At 34.2% G+C, this 17,711-nt stretch overlaps 3 protein-coding genes across 3 annotated transcripts in view; 1 reads left to right on the top strand and 2 right to left on the bottom strand.

Moving 5' to 3' along the window:
* The window catches only part of LOC114348105 (uncharacterized), a 300,717-nt gene that overhangs the window by 83,645 nt on the left and 199,361 nt on the right, over window positions 1-17,711 (top strand). The window lies entirely within an intron of this gene.
* LOC114325692 (uncharacterized) overlaps window positions 1-17,711 on the bottom strand; it is a 357,661-nt gene that overhangs the window by 212,162 nt on the left and 127,788 nt on the right. The window lies entirely within an intron of this gene.
* Window positions 4,628-9,888, bottom strand: LOC126887689 (uncharacterized). The gene is made up of 2 exons (XM_050655339.1): window positions 9,749-9,888; window positions 4,628-6,005 (listed from the first exon to the last, which is right to left on the bottom strand). Exon 2 carries the CDS (start codon window positions 6,003-6,005, stop codon window positions 5,406-5,408), a length of 600 nt encoding a protein of 199 aa, XP_050511296.1. The 5' UTR covers window positions 9,749-9,888; the 3' UTR covers window positions 4,628-5,405.

The following is a 17,711-nucleotide window of genomic DNA, read 5'->3' as shown; positions in this document are numbered from 1 at the left end:
AGACTTGAATCGCTCCCAAGCCCTATCTTCCAATTCTTTATCGGCCTTGTGACGTTCTTCGAGAGATGTATGATGCGAATAAGCGATATCGTGTTGTTTACAAGCTGCGTCTAAAGGATTAATTCCCGGATCTCCGCGTGCAAGACGTTTTTTTTAGTTTTGTTCCAGGTCCACAATACTGATAACCAGGAATATGAAGCTCAACTGGAAGTTTATTAATTAGAGAGTTCAAAAGACCTTCCCCTTTGAACACCAACATTGGACTGATGGTCATGCATTTGGTGACATTGGTAATATATTGTTCATATTTTTACTATGTTTAACACACGATGAGAGTCATTCAACAAGAGCAGACGTTACCAATTGATAATCTAGATATTGTACAGAAAGCAACCAACAGTAAACATGGAAAATTATTACCAAACTCATTCAGAGCCATTATTTGTGGTCCAAGTGGATGTGGAAAAACTAACGCCATGCTATCACTTTTATTTAGTCCAAATGGCGTCAAGTTTAAAAATGTCTATGTTTATTCAAAATCCCTCTTTCAACCGAAATACCAACTATTGCGAGATGCATTAGCGCAAGTCAAAGGTGTAGGGTATTTTCCATTTAAAGACAATGAAGAAATTATTGATCCCAACAAAGCTCAACCAAACTCTGTGTTTTTATTTGACGATGTCGCATGTGATGGCCAACACAAGATTCGTGAGTATTATTCCATGTGCAGACATAAAGATATCGATGCGGCTTACTTATGCCAAACATATTCAAAAATACCTAAGCAGCTAATAAGAGACAATTGTAACATGATTGTGCTGTTCAAGCAAGACGAGATAAATTTGAAACATATATTTGATGAACACGTATCGCCAGACATGTCATTTGATGAATTTAAAAAAATGTGTTCAGAATGTTGGAGAGATAGGTATGGTACTGTGGTAATTATGAAAGATTTTGCTCTCAACAATGGACGATATCGCAAAGGATTTGATAAATATATAAAATTGTAAGGTGTTTGTTTAGTCGCCAGCAAAATGCCAGATGATACGGTCGCCATTGCCCTTCGCAAGAAGAAAGTTACCGAATTGGCTAGATCAATTCGCAAAAAATATTTGGCATTGAAGTTAGGTAGAACAGATCAAGATGAGTCACTAAATAAACTTTTTAAACCAATCTCGAAGCCTCTCAAGGATATTGCTCAATCATCAAAAACGTTACATCATACTATCACTAACAAGTTTGGACATGTTAAAAAAGAAGAGGTGAAAAAGGAGGAGGATGAGGATGTATTTCTTGATGCACCCGAGGCATCTGATGAAAACATTCAAGAGCCAATCTCCGGTTCTAACGAGATTCCGATGGACGCCACAGACGAATATATCGACCACTATCCTCCAATAAGTCACAAGTACATAAAAGAATATTTGATAAAAGACGATAAAATCGATAAAAACTATGGTCCATTTTACGATAGTATTAGTGGCTGGATATTGGGAAAACGTCGAATAAACTTTGACAAAGACAATGGAGACATAGTAATAATTCGAGAACGGGATTTTGAAGAACGTAGGTTAAGTGGTACGCCAGGCCTATATCACCTTTTATTTTATGCCAACCCAAACCCAGAACAGTATAATGATGAGGATTTACAAAAGTATAAAACACTGCTGATTAACACAGAGATTCATCTGGATACCTTAGGACGCCTTAAAGGTTCCAGCGGAGAAAAATATCATTCTATTATTAAACCTCTATTCAAACCATCTGATGCAACAATGAAAAAGCATGCAACTCGATCACAAAAAGAACTCGACCACAGAACGAAAACAGCTCGGTCAGCATCTTCATCTACGGTCAAAGGAACGGGGTTGGATGACTCTCGTTTAACATACAACGCTGCACCCTTAGAGTATATTTATTGGGATGACGTCAATGAGTTAGTTGATCGTCTTAAACTCTTGGTGGCTTCGAAAGACGCCGGCAACACATCTCACGACAACGAAATCGTGGCTATCATCAATGAACTAAAAGAAGCCAATATAATAGAGTAACTGAGAATGATGGCATCATTTCCATTATGAGTGTCGACAAATTCGGTCATCACTCTCGTAACAGTATCACCCAAAAGGCAGTACGAGTTACATTTCCACATACTCCTGCCGGAAACATTAATGCCGAAAATGTGAAAATTTGTAATGTTAAGGACCCATCAGAATATAGTGATGCTGCAACGAAAAAATACGTTGATAATCTAATAAATGAGATGCGTAGCGTATACTTTCCAATAATTAAAGCCCATGATGCGATATTAGATCAAAAATCCATTAATATAAAAGATTTAACAATCGGACTAAACGAAGTAAGAAAAGAAGTTCCACTGCTCGAGCAAAAGCTACAAAAAATAATCGCAGATGCTATGAATACACTAAAAAAGGATACGGAGAACAATATAAATAAGTTGTTGCAACAAAAAACTAATGATATACAGGATTTAGCCGTCGGACTAAACGAAGTACAAAAAGAAATTCATAAAACCACAGTTCCACATTTAGCGATCGAACTAAATCAAGTAAGAGAAGAGCTTCATAAAACCACAGTTCCACTTCTCGAGCAAAAATTGAAAAAATAATCAAAGATGATGTGAATACACTAAAAAAGGATGCGGATAAAAGCATAAAAGAAGCTGCAGAAACACTTGCAAACCATACGATGCACGATATGAAGATGGAACAGAGGTTAAAACAAGTGGAGCAAACATTACAGGATATAGTACGTAATATTGATCTATTGCGCACACATGTTGTAGATGTAGATGCTGGTCGTTAATAAGAAAATGTCTACAGAAAAGGAACAGGTGGTGAACGAATTGCATAAACCAGCACGAAAAATCTATCCTCGTCGACGAACAATAATCAAAGGAATCGATGACTTGTGGCAAATGGATTTGGCCGAAATGCGTCCTTACGCACACCAAAATAAAAATTTTAAACTAATACTAGTCGTAATTGATTGTTTTTCAAAATATGTTTGGACACGCCCTCTAAAGACCAAGACTGGCGAGGAAATTACTCAAGCATTTTCGGATATTCTCGCCCATACTCGACGACTTCCGAAGAACCTCCAATCCGATCAGGGAACAGAATTTTATAACAGAAAATTTCAAAATTTAATGAAAAAACACGAAATTAATCATTACAGCACCTACACGATTAAAAAAGCCGCCATTTGTGAAAGAGTCATTAGAACGTTAAAAGCAAAGTTGTACAAGTATTTCAGTTTACATGGATCATACAAATGGTTAGAAGCTCTACCTGTAATTACCGAGGAATACAACAATACAAGGCACAGTAAAACGGGATACACACCATCTCAGGTCAACAAATCCAACGAAAAAGCTATTTTAAACAAGAGTTATAGTCATTTAAAAATTGCTGGTCCAAGAAAATATAAAATTGGTGACATTGTGCGTGTCTCAAAGACAAAACATTTATTTGAAAAGGCCTACACGCCCAATTGGACGACGGAATTATTTAAAATTGTAAAAGTTAAGATAACAAATCCTATAACGTATTTGCTTGAAGACATGCAAGGTATACCGATTAGCGGGGGGTTTTACGAAGAAGAATTACAGAAAACATTAAACCCTGACATTTACTTGGTTGAAAAAGTACTTAGACGAAAAGGCAATAAGATGTATGTGAAATGGCTCGGTATGGACAGCAAACATAACAGCTGGATTAACGTTAATGACGTAGTTTAGGAGGATCTATCTTTTAATCCGCCGCGTAGCAATACATTTTTTGCAAAGAGGTTGTTTTTACCACAAGGAGTAGGGGAATATAAAAGAACTCATGCTTCAGTATCAATGTCAGTACAAGTGAACATGAGCTCTCAAGATAGTGGGTATTCTTCAGGTGGCTCTCAAGATAGTGGGTATTCCTCAGGTGGTTGTGAATTTAGCATCGATATGCCTAGCAACGAAGACTATAATCAAGAATTAGATAGAGCTTTGGAAAATTATGAGGCTGCCGCCAAATCAGAAGTTTTCTACCTGCTTGCAACAAAATACACGTTATCGGGCTATGAAGTACAATGTGGTATAAGCCCTGCAAGATCATTTTCGCCTGCAGTGATTTTATCTCAGCAATATAAACCAACCAGAATATCACTCAGCGCATACGAATGGTATTCCTTTATTTCAATCATTACACAACAACTAATTGATTTTTTCCAATCAACTGATGACCTCATGCACCCAACTTTTCCATGCGAAGAATACTGCACTGTTACCCCGATAGTTTACGATGATTGTAAATTCATTATTGTTAAGAAGCATGGTGTGGAGTACTATATGGATGAAGAAGAAGTGAAGCAAATTGTTGAACTTAACACTAGTGTGCTATCGCCTCGTATGCAGTTGTTAGAAAATTTGAACTTTTGTGAATATTATTATAATGTTTTAGATTTTTGTAAAAATGCTGCAGATAGTTTAAACCCCTTGCAAATATTGTATGCTTTTTGTTCTATAATGTCAGATGATATGACAAACAATGCTCTTAGGGAGTTCATTTATTTTTATAAAATTAGGGTAATTAATGATTTGAATAAATAAAAAAAAAAAATACCAATTTAGAGTTTTTATTTTACCATAATATATATATTACACACTATTTTACAATATATATACAAGAAAGAGAGAGATAGCAAGTGGATATTGTTATGCGTTTAGTACAAAAGAGAGATAGTAGCTTATGAACATAATTCGTCTCAAAAATCAATTTTTAAATATTGCAATTTGTAGTTTTAATTCTCTTAGACAATTTACTTAGGATTGTATTCGCTATTTTTTGTAAATTGGGGGGAATCCATAGGGAGCCCCGCATCTTCGACACCCGCATGACATCACTTTTTCACAGTTCTTCACAATTTGTAGTTTTAATTCTCTTATACAATTTACGTTTAAACTGAATCGTATTTGCTTGGGAATCTTAAAATTCGCGGTACATCCTTGCTTGCTGTACCATCGTTCAATACCAATCACATCTTGAGGGAGAGGATGTTGCTCTCCACTTGGAAGCGTAAATGTCTTTGTATTAGCATCAACTACATCCCAATAAATTTTATTGGCTGCTATTTGTTGCAGATTAGCGGGAGTCCATAGGTCTGGTGTAACACATCTGTGAGACATTTCAACGTTCTTCTGCAATAAAAATCTATTCTAAAATACTGTAATGTCCCAATGGTAGGGTTCTAAAACTATTTGGAATTAAATATCTTTTATCGTCATAAGGACTTAGCGCAATTTTTGTTTGTTCTATACTATAGACGTTATGGCTATATGACCGAATGGAGTGTTGAGTAGCAGTTTGTTCCTTAAAAAAGAATCAATATTACTGCCTACTTCAGACTTCTGGTTCAGAATCATCAAACCTGTTATTTCTAGGCATTTCATGTAATGCATTAACGCAAGACTCGTAATCTTTTAAATCGAATAAAACTTGAGTAAAGCAACTATTGCACCAATAATATGGTTGCTGATATACGCATTCAACGATATCATCAGCATCATAAACTTCGTGAGTATGGTCGTAACGCACCAGTAAAAATTTATTTAAGGTCTCATGAGCATTTTTGAATGCAAAAAAACATGATTTACATACGTTTAGGCGATGCTGCTTAAGATAATATCCATTAGCCCATACACAATAACTGGAGTGTTCATCTTCAAATATACTCCCCCAATCTGACTTTCCTAATACGACATTTCTTAAATGTGACGGTATGTGTTTAGAGCAAGCAATAAATTCTATTCCTTTATATGAAGGAATAGGATCATTTTTAGCACTGCTTATCATCGTTTCCCATTTATATAAAGGAAATTTTTTTAATATTATTTTTGTTAATGTCCACGGCAAGGGGGACTGCTCGATGAAATATGATGCTGATACTGTTGTTTCACAGATTTTTTTGATAGACAGGTCGGTCAATGATGGAACATTCATCTACAAAAAAAATCTATTCTAAAATACTGTAATGTCCCAATGGTAGGGTTCTAAAACTATTTGGAATTAAATATCTTTTATCGTCATAAGGACTTAGCGCAATTTTTGTTTGTTCTATACTATAGACGTTATGGCTATATGACCGAATGGAGTGTTGAGTAGCAGTTTGTTCCTTAAAATCATTTAAACAGTTTACATAATCATCGAATTTTATAACATTTTTTACTATATTATATTTAGTCCCTTTTGCTTTTTTAGTGATTCGACCAGATTGAACTTTAAAAGTATACATTTTTGATCGTAATCCCACAAATTTTGTCATAATTTCTCCTTTATTTTCATCTTTCATTACTCCTAAAACTTTTTTATTTACGCGAGGAATATTATAGATATTATCTACAGCGTAATCGGATGTATCAAATTTTGATAGATCTTGTTTTATTACTTCCTCATATGCATCATGACAGTACAGTTCATAAATAAAGCTATCGGTATCCATATACATTAAATTACATTTATCTGCGCCCAATTTTGGAAGCATATAGTCGTAATGAAATTGGTACATACATAATTTTGATATATCTAAAACAGTCATGCCAATGTATAAGGGTTTATTAAAAACTAGATCTGATTTAATCAGTTCTATAGCTACTAAATTTTCATTAAATATCTTTCTGCTATGAAACCTGGCACTAGAAATTAAATTTTTAGCACCATATCGCCCATTCCATGATCTGACTAGTTTTACTATTCTATGTTTCCTTATATTCTCCATAGTCTTTCCAAATACACTATTATTGGCCAATTTGTATAAATTTCTTCCAAAATCGTTCGTAGCTGCAGCTCTAAGTCGAGTATTTAATTCTATGTAGGGTCGCAGCCACGCAGACTGCTTAAATTTCAAAATTTTATGAATCTTTTTTAAAACTAACCCATTAGCCAGCATTTGTTTTAAATTTCTATAATGAACGATATATTCTTTTTTATTATAAAGTGTTGTCATTAGTTTAGTATGATTTGAACCCAAAGCTTTGCGGTGTTCGGCAGCGAATGGAAAATCTGAGTGCAGATCATGTAATTGGCGAGGATAGTCCAAGTCAACTTGTAACATGTACCCTACGGGAGAGTCATCAGGTACAGACATAACATCAATGTCTTTGACATCCATCCATTCGAACCCTCCGTAGGGTAAGGGTTCTCCCATAGCCCACCCATATAAATTATTGACATCAAAATACATTAAGTATTTTGAGGGCTGTGCGGGGTCATAATTAGACATGTACTTATTATTGGCCTCCGACATTCTACCGCTACATACTGAAATTCCTCCACGAATTGCTTTCTCCATAAATAGTATCATGTCAACGTCACGCAATAACTCGAGGTTACACCCCACGTATTTCAACATACAATCCCAAGAATAACCGGGCATTGTGTAGTACCAGGCTGGATCTAACCCATAAGTTATAAAACATTTTTTGCGGGAAAGTTTCAAAAACATCTGCTAAAAGCACAATATCGGTTTTTAAGTACAAATCTGAATATTGACCTAAATTTTCAATGTTAAAGGTATCCCAAACTATTTTAGCATGAGCATACTTCTCATCTGTAAGATTCGTATCGTTTAGCTTATTATAAAATGCCTCTATTGGAGGTAAATCGGTAATGTTTAATTTTTCCCAAGAATCAATAAAATCATAGCAAAATACCCCTTTTTTAGTTATTAATTTAAATTCATCGTCACTTAACCTGCTAAATTCTCGCTTGCAAATTTTAAAGTCATTTTTATTTAATGTTGAGACCAATTCATCTAAAGAGGCTCCTAAAAATCTTAATGAATCAATAAATCGAAATTTTATATTAGTAACAGCATCGTTAAGTGTAAATGAAATGTATTTTTCTTTATTGACTGGAAGTAGACTAATATCTCCTTTTTTGCTTAACTCTGAAATTATAAAATGACTGTCGTAGCCACTCATATTGTGAAAAATAACTGGGACGACAAACAATTTTTTGAAATTTAAATTACAGGCTTGGTGGGCGAAATTTCTGAACTCCCCCGTAAAATGGTCGTGGTCTTTAACAATGATATCTGTAGGAGAAAAACATTTTTCGCATATGTGACACCTTGTGGCTTTACTGGTACTCGGGTTTTCCTGCATTGGTATAATTTTCTTAATTTTCGAATGAATACTTTGAGCTAAATTTGGTAATTCATTAGCAAACCACTCCATGCAGTCAATGCCTCTATAACTCTTAAAAAAAGACAACTTTTCATCATAGCTACATTTTACATAGTATCCAGCACTATACGGAATATGTTTTTGATATTTTTTAGTACAACAGGATGTTTGGAGGTCTGTAACTTTTTCTAACATGCACTCAAAATCTGCATATATGACAAATGGCGTTGTTTGTTTATAAGTATAATTTTTAAAACTAACAGCATCATATTTAGGAAAAGACATTTTACAATTATTCATATCTGCACACATTTTTTCATGTTCCGACAATTTCCCTTCAGTTGAAAAATAATTTAAGCATCTATTGCAAAGAAATAATTTGGCCTTTCTTTTATTTAATTGACCAGCAACTAATTTAGACATATCCGTAATGTGGCAGTAGTGGTACTTAATTTCTGAATTATCATTATCCACTGGAGGTGCTTCATAATCGTTTAATTTAGGAAAATAGTGATTCTGAATTAAAAGAAGATTTACATGTTTGGCAACGACTGTTTTAGTTAATCTAGCTGGATATACTGTGAAAAATGACTTTTCATTATTTTCTATTAATTCTAAAGCAAATACATTGACTGATATATTATTTAATTTTTCAAATTTTGAAATTTGATGTAACGGCATTGGTGCCTCTAGGTCTTCTGTTTTTAGTACTGTACTGTACCATGGGTATGAGGATGGGAGTTCTTTATGTGCTTTAGCTGGATAGAGGGCACTAACTATTGCCCAATAAAAACATGCTTGATCAGAATTTTTTACATTAATACAAGCACGCTTTTTTTGAATACTCTCAGGAAGTTTAATATACGAGGAACCATTTCCAATTTCATATCGATTAATATTTACTTCTAAAGATACAATTCTATTTAATGCAAAACCGGAGTCCCTTTCCTGAAACTCGGATAATTTAAGATTTATTTTATCTTTAACATTCTCAAAAAACCACCGCTCTGTATCGGTAGATACGTCTAGTACAGCATTTTTTGTATTAAAATATTTAAAATTTACAATTTCCTCCTCCCCCGATTTTTTAATAAATTCTCCACAAAAACAAACATTAACTTTAACAACTTTATCTGCTTTTAAAATTTTTCTGATTTTATTTTTAAAAATAATATAACAATCATTTAGGAAATGTGCTAAGTCCTTATGCCATAAATTAACTATAACTCCAGTTTTAATTCGACTTTTAAACGCGGAAACTACATTTTCCCATTTAACTCTATGTTTTAGTTTGTTGTCTAGCCCCATACCGACATGTCTATTGAAAATAATCTGTTTAAAATGTTTAAAATGTCCTACATGCGTTTGCAGTTTTCTAATTGTACCTATAGGCAAAGTGCGTTTTTTTATTACTTTATTACAAGTTTTGATTTGTTTCGTTAAGCGTTTCACCCAAATTTCTTTGTCTTTAGCTGTGAATTTATCAAAAACTATCTTTCTGATTCTTTTGATGAATAACAGTAAATTTTTACATTGTTTAACAATATCCATATTGCTTACCTCTCTCTTTCAGTATTTTCGCTTAGATAATTTTAAATGATGTCATGGGCTGGTACTGTTGGCCGCAGTCCACCAGGCCGTGATAAACTATCGAATACTTCCCGCTCGAAAACTCCTCAATGACGGGGCTGTAGGTATCTGTGACTCTAGGCGGTAGAAACACCACCTCTTCCCCCAAATCTAACAGAACAGCTTGCCCAAACTTTGTCTTCACAATTTTGGCTCCCGTAATGGGTACTGGAATGTCGATCGGTAATTCTTTGAGTTTCTTCACGGGTTTCCTCGCTACGACAGATGAGGCATTAATTTTTGATAAATCCATCTGAAATGAAGGAGTGATATAAATAACCAAGCAAAAAACATTGAGTTGTATTCAAAATCAAAACACGAAAAGATTTAACAAAGAATAATTACGAAGAATGACGAATAATTGACATTCAGCATGCTAACATTAAGTCTTTTTTGTTTGTAGACAATCAGATGTCGAAATAATAACTATCATCTGGAATAAAGGGATAAATAGCAGAGTAGAAAACATTAATTAAAAAAATCAAAGAAAAACAGAACAGATTTAACAAAGAATAATTACGAGAAAATAAAAAAGAATAATTGCCATGCTGGCATGAGTAGACAATCAGGTGCTAAAATAATAAATCTCATCTGGAATAAAGGAATTTTATAAATAGCTAACCAAAAAACCGAACAGATTTAACAACGAATAATTACGAGAAAATAAAAAAATAATTGTCATGCTAGCATGTCTTTTTTGTAGACAATCAGGTGCTAAAATAATAAATCTCATCTGAAATGAAGGAATTTTATAAATAGCTGACCAAAAACTTGAAAAAACCGAACAGATTTAACAAAGAATAATTACGAGAAAATAAAAAATAATTGTCATGCTGACATGAGGTCTTGTAGACAATCAGGTGCTAAAATAATATATAAATAGCTAACCAAAAACTTGAAAAACCGAAAAGATTTTAACAACGAATAATTACGAGAAAATAAAAAATAAATGTCATTCAAAATGTCGACAATTAGATAATTATTTAATGTCGAAATAATAAATCTCAGCTGGAATGAAGAGATTTTATAAATAGCAGAGCAGAAAACATTAAGTTTTATTCAAAATCAAACAAGAAAAATAAAAAATATTTAACAAAAAATAATTAAGAGAACACTTACCTTGCAAAACTAGTTGAACCACAACAGTACACTAACAGTAAGGAATAGACTATGGAATAGACCGTCCTGAGGTGGATTTTGAAATTTATACGGTTGCGTGCCCCACCTTATGACGTGTTGTAGAAAGTGTGCGTGTGCAAAATTATATTCAGTTTTATCATTGTCATTGGTTTTAAAAATTCCAACATTTTCTATGCACATGATAAGAAATATAACTCAATAACAAAATGTGGGTATGATAACGAAAATTGCATAGTAATGCGATTAGACCCTCAACCGCTATTTCCTATGCGATATGTAAATTATCTGCTAACATTTATTTTCATTATTTTCAACTAAATATTTTTTAGAGTTATGGGTTTTTTATTTAAACGCCTTATTTATTGTTCAAGTCTTATATTACATGATGATTCAAATTTTCTCTTAACAATTTTAAATATAATCTTTATAATTAAAATAAACACTGAAGCTAATATTACACAAGTCATTGCAAAAACATTATCTATTTCACTTTTCATGTTTTCTTTGTTCATCGTTGTTGGCGCCGGCGTCGATAACATCATTAATAGTAATTGGATGAATTCGCCTTGTTGGAGTTTCCCTAAATAAGTAGTCCGCAGCACTTGAATATTCTTGTCGCAGCTGCTGACTAAATTCCTTTGGTGTCCAGTCTATGCTGCTTCCCAGTGATAGGTTCTCTATTTGTTTTATAACCTTATTTTTATCCTCATAAAATAAAACCTGACTTCTTAACTGTGTCAGTTTTTCTCTAAATTCTGCTAATTTACGTCTATACTCATTCAAAGACATGATGTTACTACCTCACGTCGCGCTGTGGCAATCAGGTCTTGCGATCGAGCTCCCCGTGACAATAAGGCCTACGCGACATTTCACGAGCCCACGTGACGTTTTGACGTGACGTTTTTACGTGCTTTGACGTGACGTTTTACGTGACGTGCTTTGACGTGACGTTTTACGTGACGTGCTTTGACGTGACGTTTTCACGTGCTTTGACGTGACGTTTTACGTGACGTGCTTTGACGTGACGTTTTCACGTGACATTTCACAAGCCTACGTGACGTTTTGATGTGACGTTTTTACGTGACGCGTTGACGTGCTGTGTTCCTTTTTAGTTCTTTTAATAAAAAATTGCATTATGTTTTTTTATTTTATTTAAATTCCAAAATTACCAGCCGCGCGCTTCGTATCTACGAGATCCGCGAAAAACTTAAGGTACCGACCGCGCATCTGCTTCGCGTTCCGCGAAAAATTAAGGTACCGATCGCACATCTGGTATCGCGCACCGCTGCGCCGCTGTGTTCCTTTTAAGTTCTTTTAAAAAATTGCATTATGTTGTTGTTTTATTTAAATTCCAAAATTACCGCGCGCTTCGTATCTACGAGATCCGCGAAAAAGGTACCGACCGCGCATCTGCTTCGCGTTCCGCGAAAAATTAAGGTACCGATCGCACATCTGGTATCGCGCACCGATCGATCAGCGCTAGAACGCCGTCACATCGGAACGCGCCCCATCGGACGTCGTCACATCGGAAAGCGCCCTTTTGACACTATGCCGCCATGTTTTTTTTTGTATTCGTTATCTCCCGCCCATTCCAACGAGCCGTCGTACGTTTAAATCGGACCAATAGCAGCAGAGATACCATGTTTCTCTCTCTAACACACATACTTTCCTATATCAGCTGTGACATCACATACCTCTCTCTCTAACACACAGAATTCCCTATATCTGTAGTGACACCCGTTTAGATCATCTACTTACGGGGACGTTCAAATTCGCCAGGTTTCCCTATGATGTCCGGTAGACTATGGTAATGCGGATCTGTCCTACTTTCCCAATCTTCTCTCCATCGGGTATTTAAGTCAAAGTTGGATTGCTGCAGCGCTTGAGCAGATTATAGAGGGAGTAACCTGGATCGGAGACGGTTTCCAAGAATATCGGGGATGTCGTTGTGGACTAGAAGCTGGCGACTGTCCATTATTTTGTTATATTCTTTAACCAATGCATGTTCGCGGCGTAGGTTGGGTGGTGCTATATTACTAAGGGTAGGTAGCCACATTGTAGGGGTGGGCTTAATTGTGCCTGTTATCATACGCATAGTACGGTTTAGTTGGGGGTCGACCAGGTGGGTATGCCTGCTATTTAGCCACACTGGAGCATAGTATTCTGCCACCGGATACATCAGGCCAAGAGCAGAGGATCTTAATGTTGATGCTGTGGACCCCCATGTAGTGCCGCAGAGTTTCTGTATTATATTGTTGCGTGTTTTCAATTTTGCTGCTGTTTTCGTTAGGTGTTCTCTGAATGTGAGCGTTCTGTCCAGAGTAACCCCAAGGTATTTCGGGTATTTATTGTGTTTTAACAGCTTGTTATTAAAATACACTCGTAATTCTCTGTTTGCCAACTTGTTGTTTAGATGAAAAGCTGATACTTCAGTTTTTGTAGTACTTGGCTGTAGTCTCCATTTCTTAAGGTATTCGCTGAGGATGGATAAGTCATTCGTGAGAGTGATTTCTGTAGTTTCTAAAGATTGGTGGCTTGTTGCAAGGGTCCAGTCGTCAGCATATCCAAACTTCCGATATTCGGTTTCAGGCATGTCAGCAATATAGAGGCTAAAAAGTAAAGGGGCAAGGACAGAACCCTGTGGAAGACCATTGTTAAGTTTCATCTGTCTACTCGTCTCCTTTCCCATTATAACCTGGAAGGCTCTGTTGGTCAGCATGTTGTCAATGAGGTTAATTATCTTTCTGCAGGGGATAATGCGGGCCAGTTTATATATTAATCCCTGTCTCCAAACAGTATCATATGCTGCTGTTAGATCTATAAATACTGTTGCTGTCTTTTGTTTCTTTTAAAAACTAACTTCTATAAAAGTTGTTAATGACAGCACTTGGTCCGTACAGCTTCGATGAGGGCGGAAGCCAGCTTGTTCAATGGGGACAGTTTCTAGTATCCTGTGACTAATTCTGTTGAGGAGAAGCTTTTCTAATAGTTTATATACCATGCTGAGTAGAGCTATGGGGCGAACGCTTTATGGTAATCAATGAAGCATGCATAAATATTGCAATTTACGTCTCTACATCGTTGAAATAGCACTTGTATGCTAAAGAGGTCCTCTATCGTACCCAATGCATTCCAAAACCAAACTATGTACGGCTGATTTTCTCTTTTCAGTCTATATATACAGGGTGTTTCATTGGGAAACGGAAATACTTTAACGGTGAATAGAGGTCACCGAGCCGGTTCTAGATATACTACATTTTTTGCCCTACCGACTTCTATAACCGAGTTACAGGGAGTTTTATGGATTTTGCCCATTTCTTTCCTAAGCCATAACTTTAAAACCACCCTGTATATTTTTTTGGTATTTGGTACACATATGTCTCATTCAAAACCCAAACGACCGACATACTAACCATAAGAAAAATCCAGGTCCATATTACCAAAAAATTATAAAGTAATTGTGACCTTAAAACAACACCCTGTTTGCATATTTGAAAAGAGCACAAAAAAGTAAGTTTAATGGTTCGCTTCAATTTTTCGGCCAAACAATTTTATGACTTTAATTTTCAAATTTTATTGAATTTTTTAAGAACTCTGACATAAAAGAGCAGGCATTGTTCACTTTTAATTATAAATATTTATTAAAGTTAATGAATAAATACTCATTTTAAAAATTATCAATACTTATTTACCACATTGGAACTACCCAATTACTAATGAGAAGAAAAATCCTGATCCGGATTAACAAAAAAATATAAAGTAATTGTGACCTTGAATCAACACTCCGTATCTTGAAATTTTTTATGGATTCTATGGATTTGTAGCTGTATGCAGATCATTAACAATTAGAATTGCGAGAATTGGGATATTTTTTTGATTTAGTAAAGAATTAAAGAAAACAGCTATACTTATCTAATAAATAAAATTCAACAATTTAACATAAATTAAAAATATTTTTGAACTATAACAGTTGCTCAAATTAAAAATGCATTTCCTCGCTTGTTTTAAAAGATTTCAAATCGATTTTCTAATTACATTGGGATTATTCATCATTTTTCTGGCAGCTTCTTGTGACCTTGACAGAAAATCAATATGATTTCAAAATTGCCGTAATTAAATTATCTGCGCAAAAATTTGACATGTACCTTTTAACGCAGTTTTTATGCTCTTTTAAAATACGCAGACAAATTTTCAAAATTTCAATCTACAGGGTGTTGTTTCAAGGGCACAATTACTTTATATTTTTTTGTTAATCCGCACCTGGATTTTTCTTGTCATTAGTAATTGGGTCGTTCCAATGTGGTAAATAAGTATTGATTATTTTTAAAATGAGTATTTATTCATTAACTTTAATAATTTATAACTAAAAGTAAATAATATCGGCCTTAATGTCAGAGTTCTTAAAAAATTCAATATAATTTGAAAATTAAAGTCATAAAATTGTCTAGCCGAAAAATTTAAGCGAACCATTATACTTACTTTTTTGTGCTCTTTTCAAATATGCAAACAGATTTTCAAAATTTGAAAATACAGGGTGTTCTTTTAAGGTCACAAATACTTTATAATTTTTTGTTAATACGAACCTGGATTTTTCTTATGCTTAGTATGTCAGTCGTTTGGGTTTTGAATGAGACATATGTGTAACAAATATGAAAAAAATATACAGAGTGGTTCTAAAGTTATGGCTTAGGAAAGAAATGGGCAAAATCGATAAAACACCCTGTAACTCGGTTATAAAAGTCGGTAGGGCCAAAAATGTAGTATGTCTATTACCGGCTCGGTGACCTTTATTTACCGTTAAAGTATTTCCGTTTCCCAATGAAACACCCTGTATATACAGGGTGTCCCGAAAAGATTGGTCATAAATTATACCACACATTCTGGGGTCAAAAATAGTTCGATTGAACCTAACTTACCTTAGTACAAATGTGCTCATAAAAAAAGTTACAGCCCTTTGAACTTACAAAATGAAAATCGATTTTTTTCAATATATGGAAAACTATTAGAGATTTTTTATTGAAAATGGACATGTATCATTCTTATGGCAGGAACATCTTAAAACAAAATTATAGTGAAATTTGTCCACCCCATTACTTTTGTGTACGTTCCAAGTAATTCATTATTGTGGTACCATTAGTTAAATATAACGTTTTTAAAACTTTTTTGCCTCTTGGTATTTTTTCGATAACCCAGTTTTTATTGAAATGCGGCTTCTTTTTCAATATATTTACGTAAAAATTTTATGCGGGTTTTGTTCCTTTAAACCCCCCAAATGTTTGTGTACGTTCCAATTAAACTATTATTGGGGTACCATTAGTTAAACACAGTGTTTTTAAAACTTTTGCCTCTTAGTCTTTTTTTCATAAGTCACCTTTTATCGAGATGTAGCTTGTTTTCAAAATATACCTAAAAATGTAAATTATAAATAAACTTTCAGATTATTAACAGGTCTCTACAAATCGTACTTAACCATATACAAATATGTGGTGGATTCGACAAATATTCAAAATATCTCGATAAACACCCACTTATCGAAAAAGTACAAAGAAGCAAAAAAGTTTTAAAAATAATGTGTTTAACTAATGGTGCCACAATAATAATTTAGTTGGAACGTACACAAAAGTTTGGGGGGTTTTAAGGGAACAAAACCCCCATAAAATTTTTGTGGGGTGCACAAATTTTACTTAAATTTTTTTTTAGATGTTGCTGCCATAAAAATGCCACATGCCCACTTACAATCAAAAATCTCTGAGAGTTTTCGATATATAAAAAAAAATCGATTTTCATTTTGTAACTTCAAAGGGCTGTAACTTTTTTTGTGTGCACTATTGTATATAGGTAAGTGAGGTTCAATCAACCTATTTTTGACCCCAGAATCTGTGGTATAATTTATGACCAATCTTTTCGGGACACCCTGTATAATGCCGCACGTGGACGATAACAAAAAAAAAACACAGCGAGACTACGTGTTTGGGAAAGAAAAATCCTAAGGAAGATCTTTGGGCCTGTGTCCCACGAAGGGTTGTAACGCCACGTAGTAAGTAAGTAAGTAAATCACTGAATGCATAGATAGTCAAAAAATAATCCTGTTAATTAAATTAGTGAATAATTTACGCGATTATACAAGTAATTGTTATCCAAAAATATTCAAAAGCTGAACTAAATAGCCATCTCATTCGTTGCTGATGAAGACATGGCTGTCAACTAATGTTTACATCTCCTGCATAGTTTATGTGAATAAACTTTAAGTACTAGTATTTATTTTAGGGGAGTGCAATTAGAACGAAAATATGCATTGTTTCGGAAAAATTCAAACAAGCATATATTTTTCTAAAACTTTTTTTGTTAATTTATATACATGTTAAACTAAAAAGTTCTACTCACGAATTTGGCCGCTAATTGTTCATTAATTGTTTAAACAATAACAATAGTTTTGTATTAATAATTTTAAAAATATCGTTGAATTCATCATTTTACTCTGATCAAACATGTTTCTATTTTGTTTTTGATTATAATTAGGGAGCGGATTTTATGCTAAATGCATATTGCTTGCATATTTCGCATATTTGAGAACTTTACCAAATTTTGCATATTTTTAAAGAAATGTGCATATTATGTGACTTTTAAAAACATTTTTGTCCAAACGAAAAAATTCTAAAATTTTTTAATTCGTCACAAATTATTCCCCCGCACATCCTGTCATATCTTTTCGAAGACTACCTAAAATCGGCTCAATAACTACTTTTTCGGTTTT

This window comes from Diabrotica virgifera, chromosome 7 (assembly GCF_917563875.1).
Source record: "Diabrotica virgifera virgifera chromosome 7, PGI_DIABVI_V3a".
Classification (NCBI taxonomy): domain Eukaryota; kingdom Metazoa; phylum Arthropoda; class Insecta; order Coleoptera; family Chrysomelidae; genus Diabrotica; species Diabrotica virgifera.
Note: the sequence above shows the minus strand (reverse complement) of the source record. Positions and strands in the feature narration are given on the sequence as shown.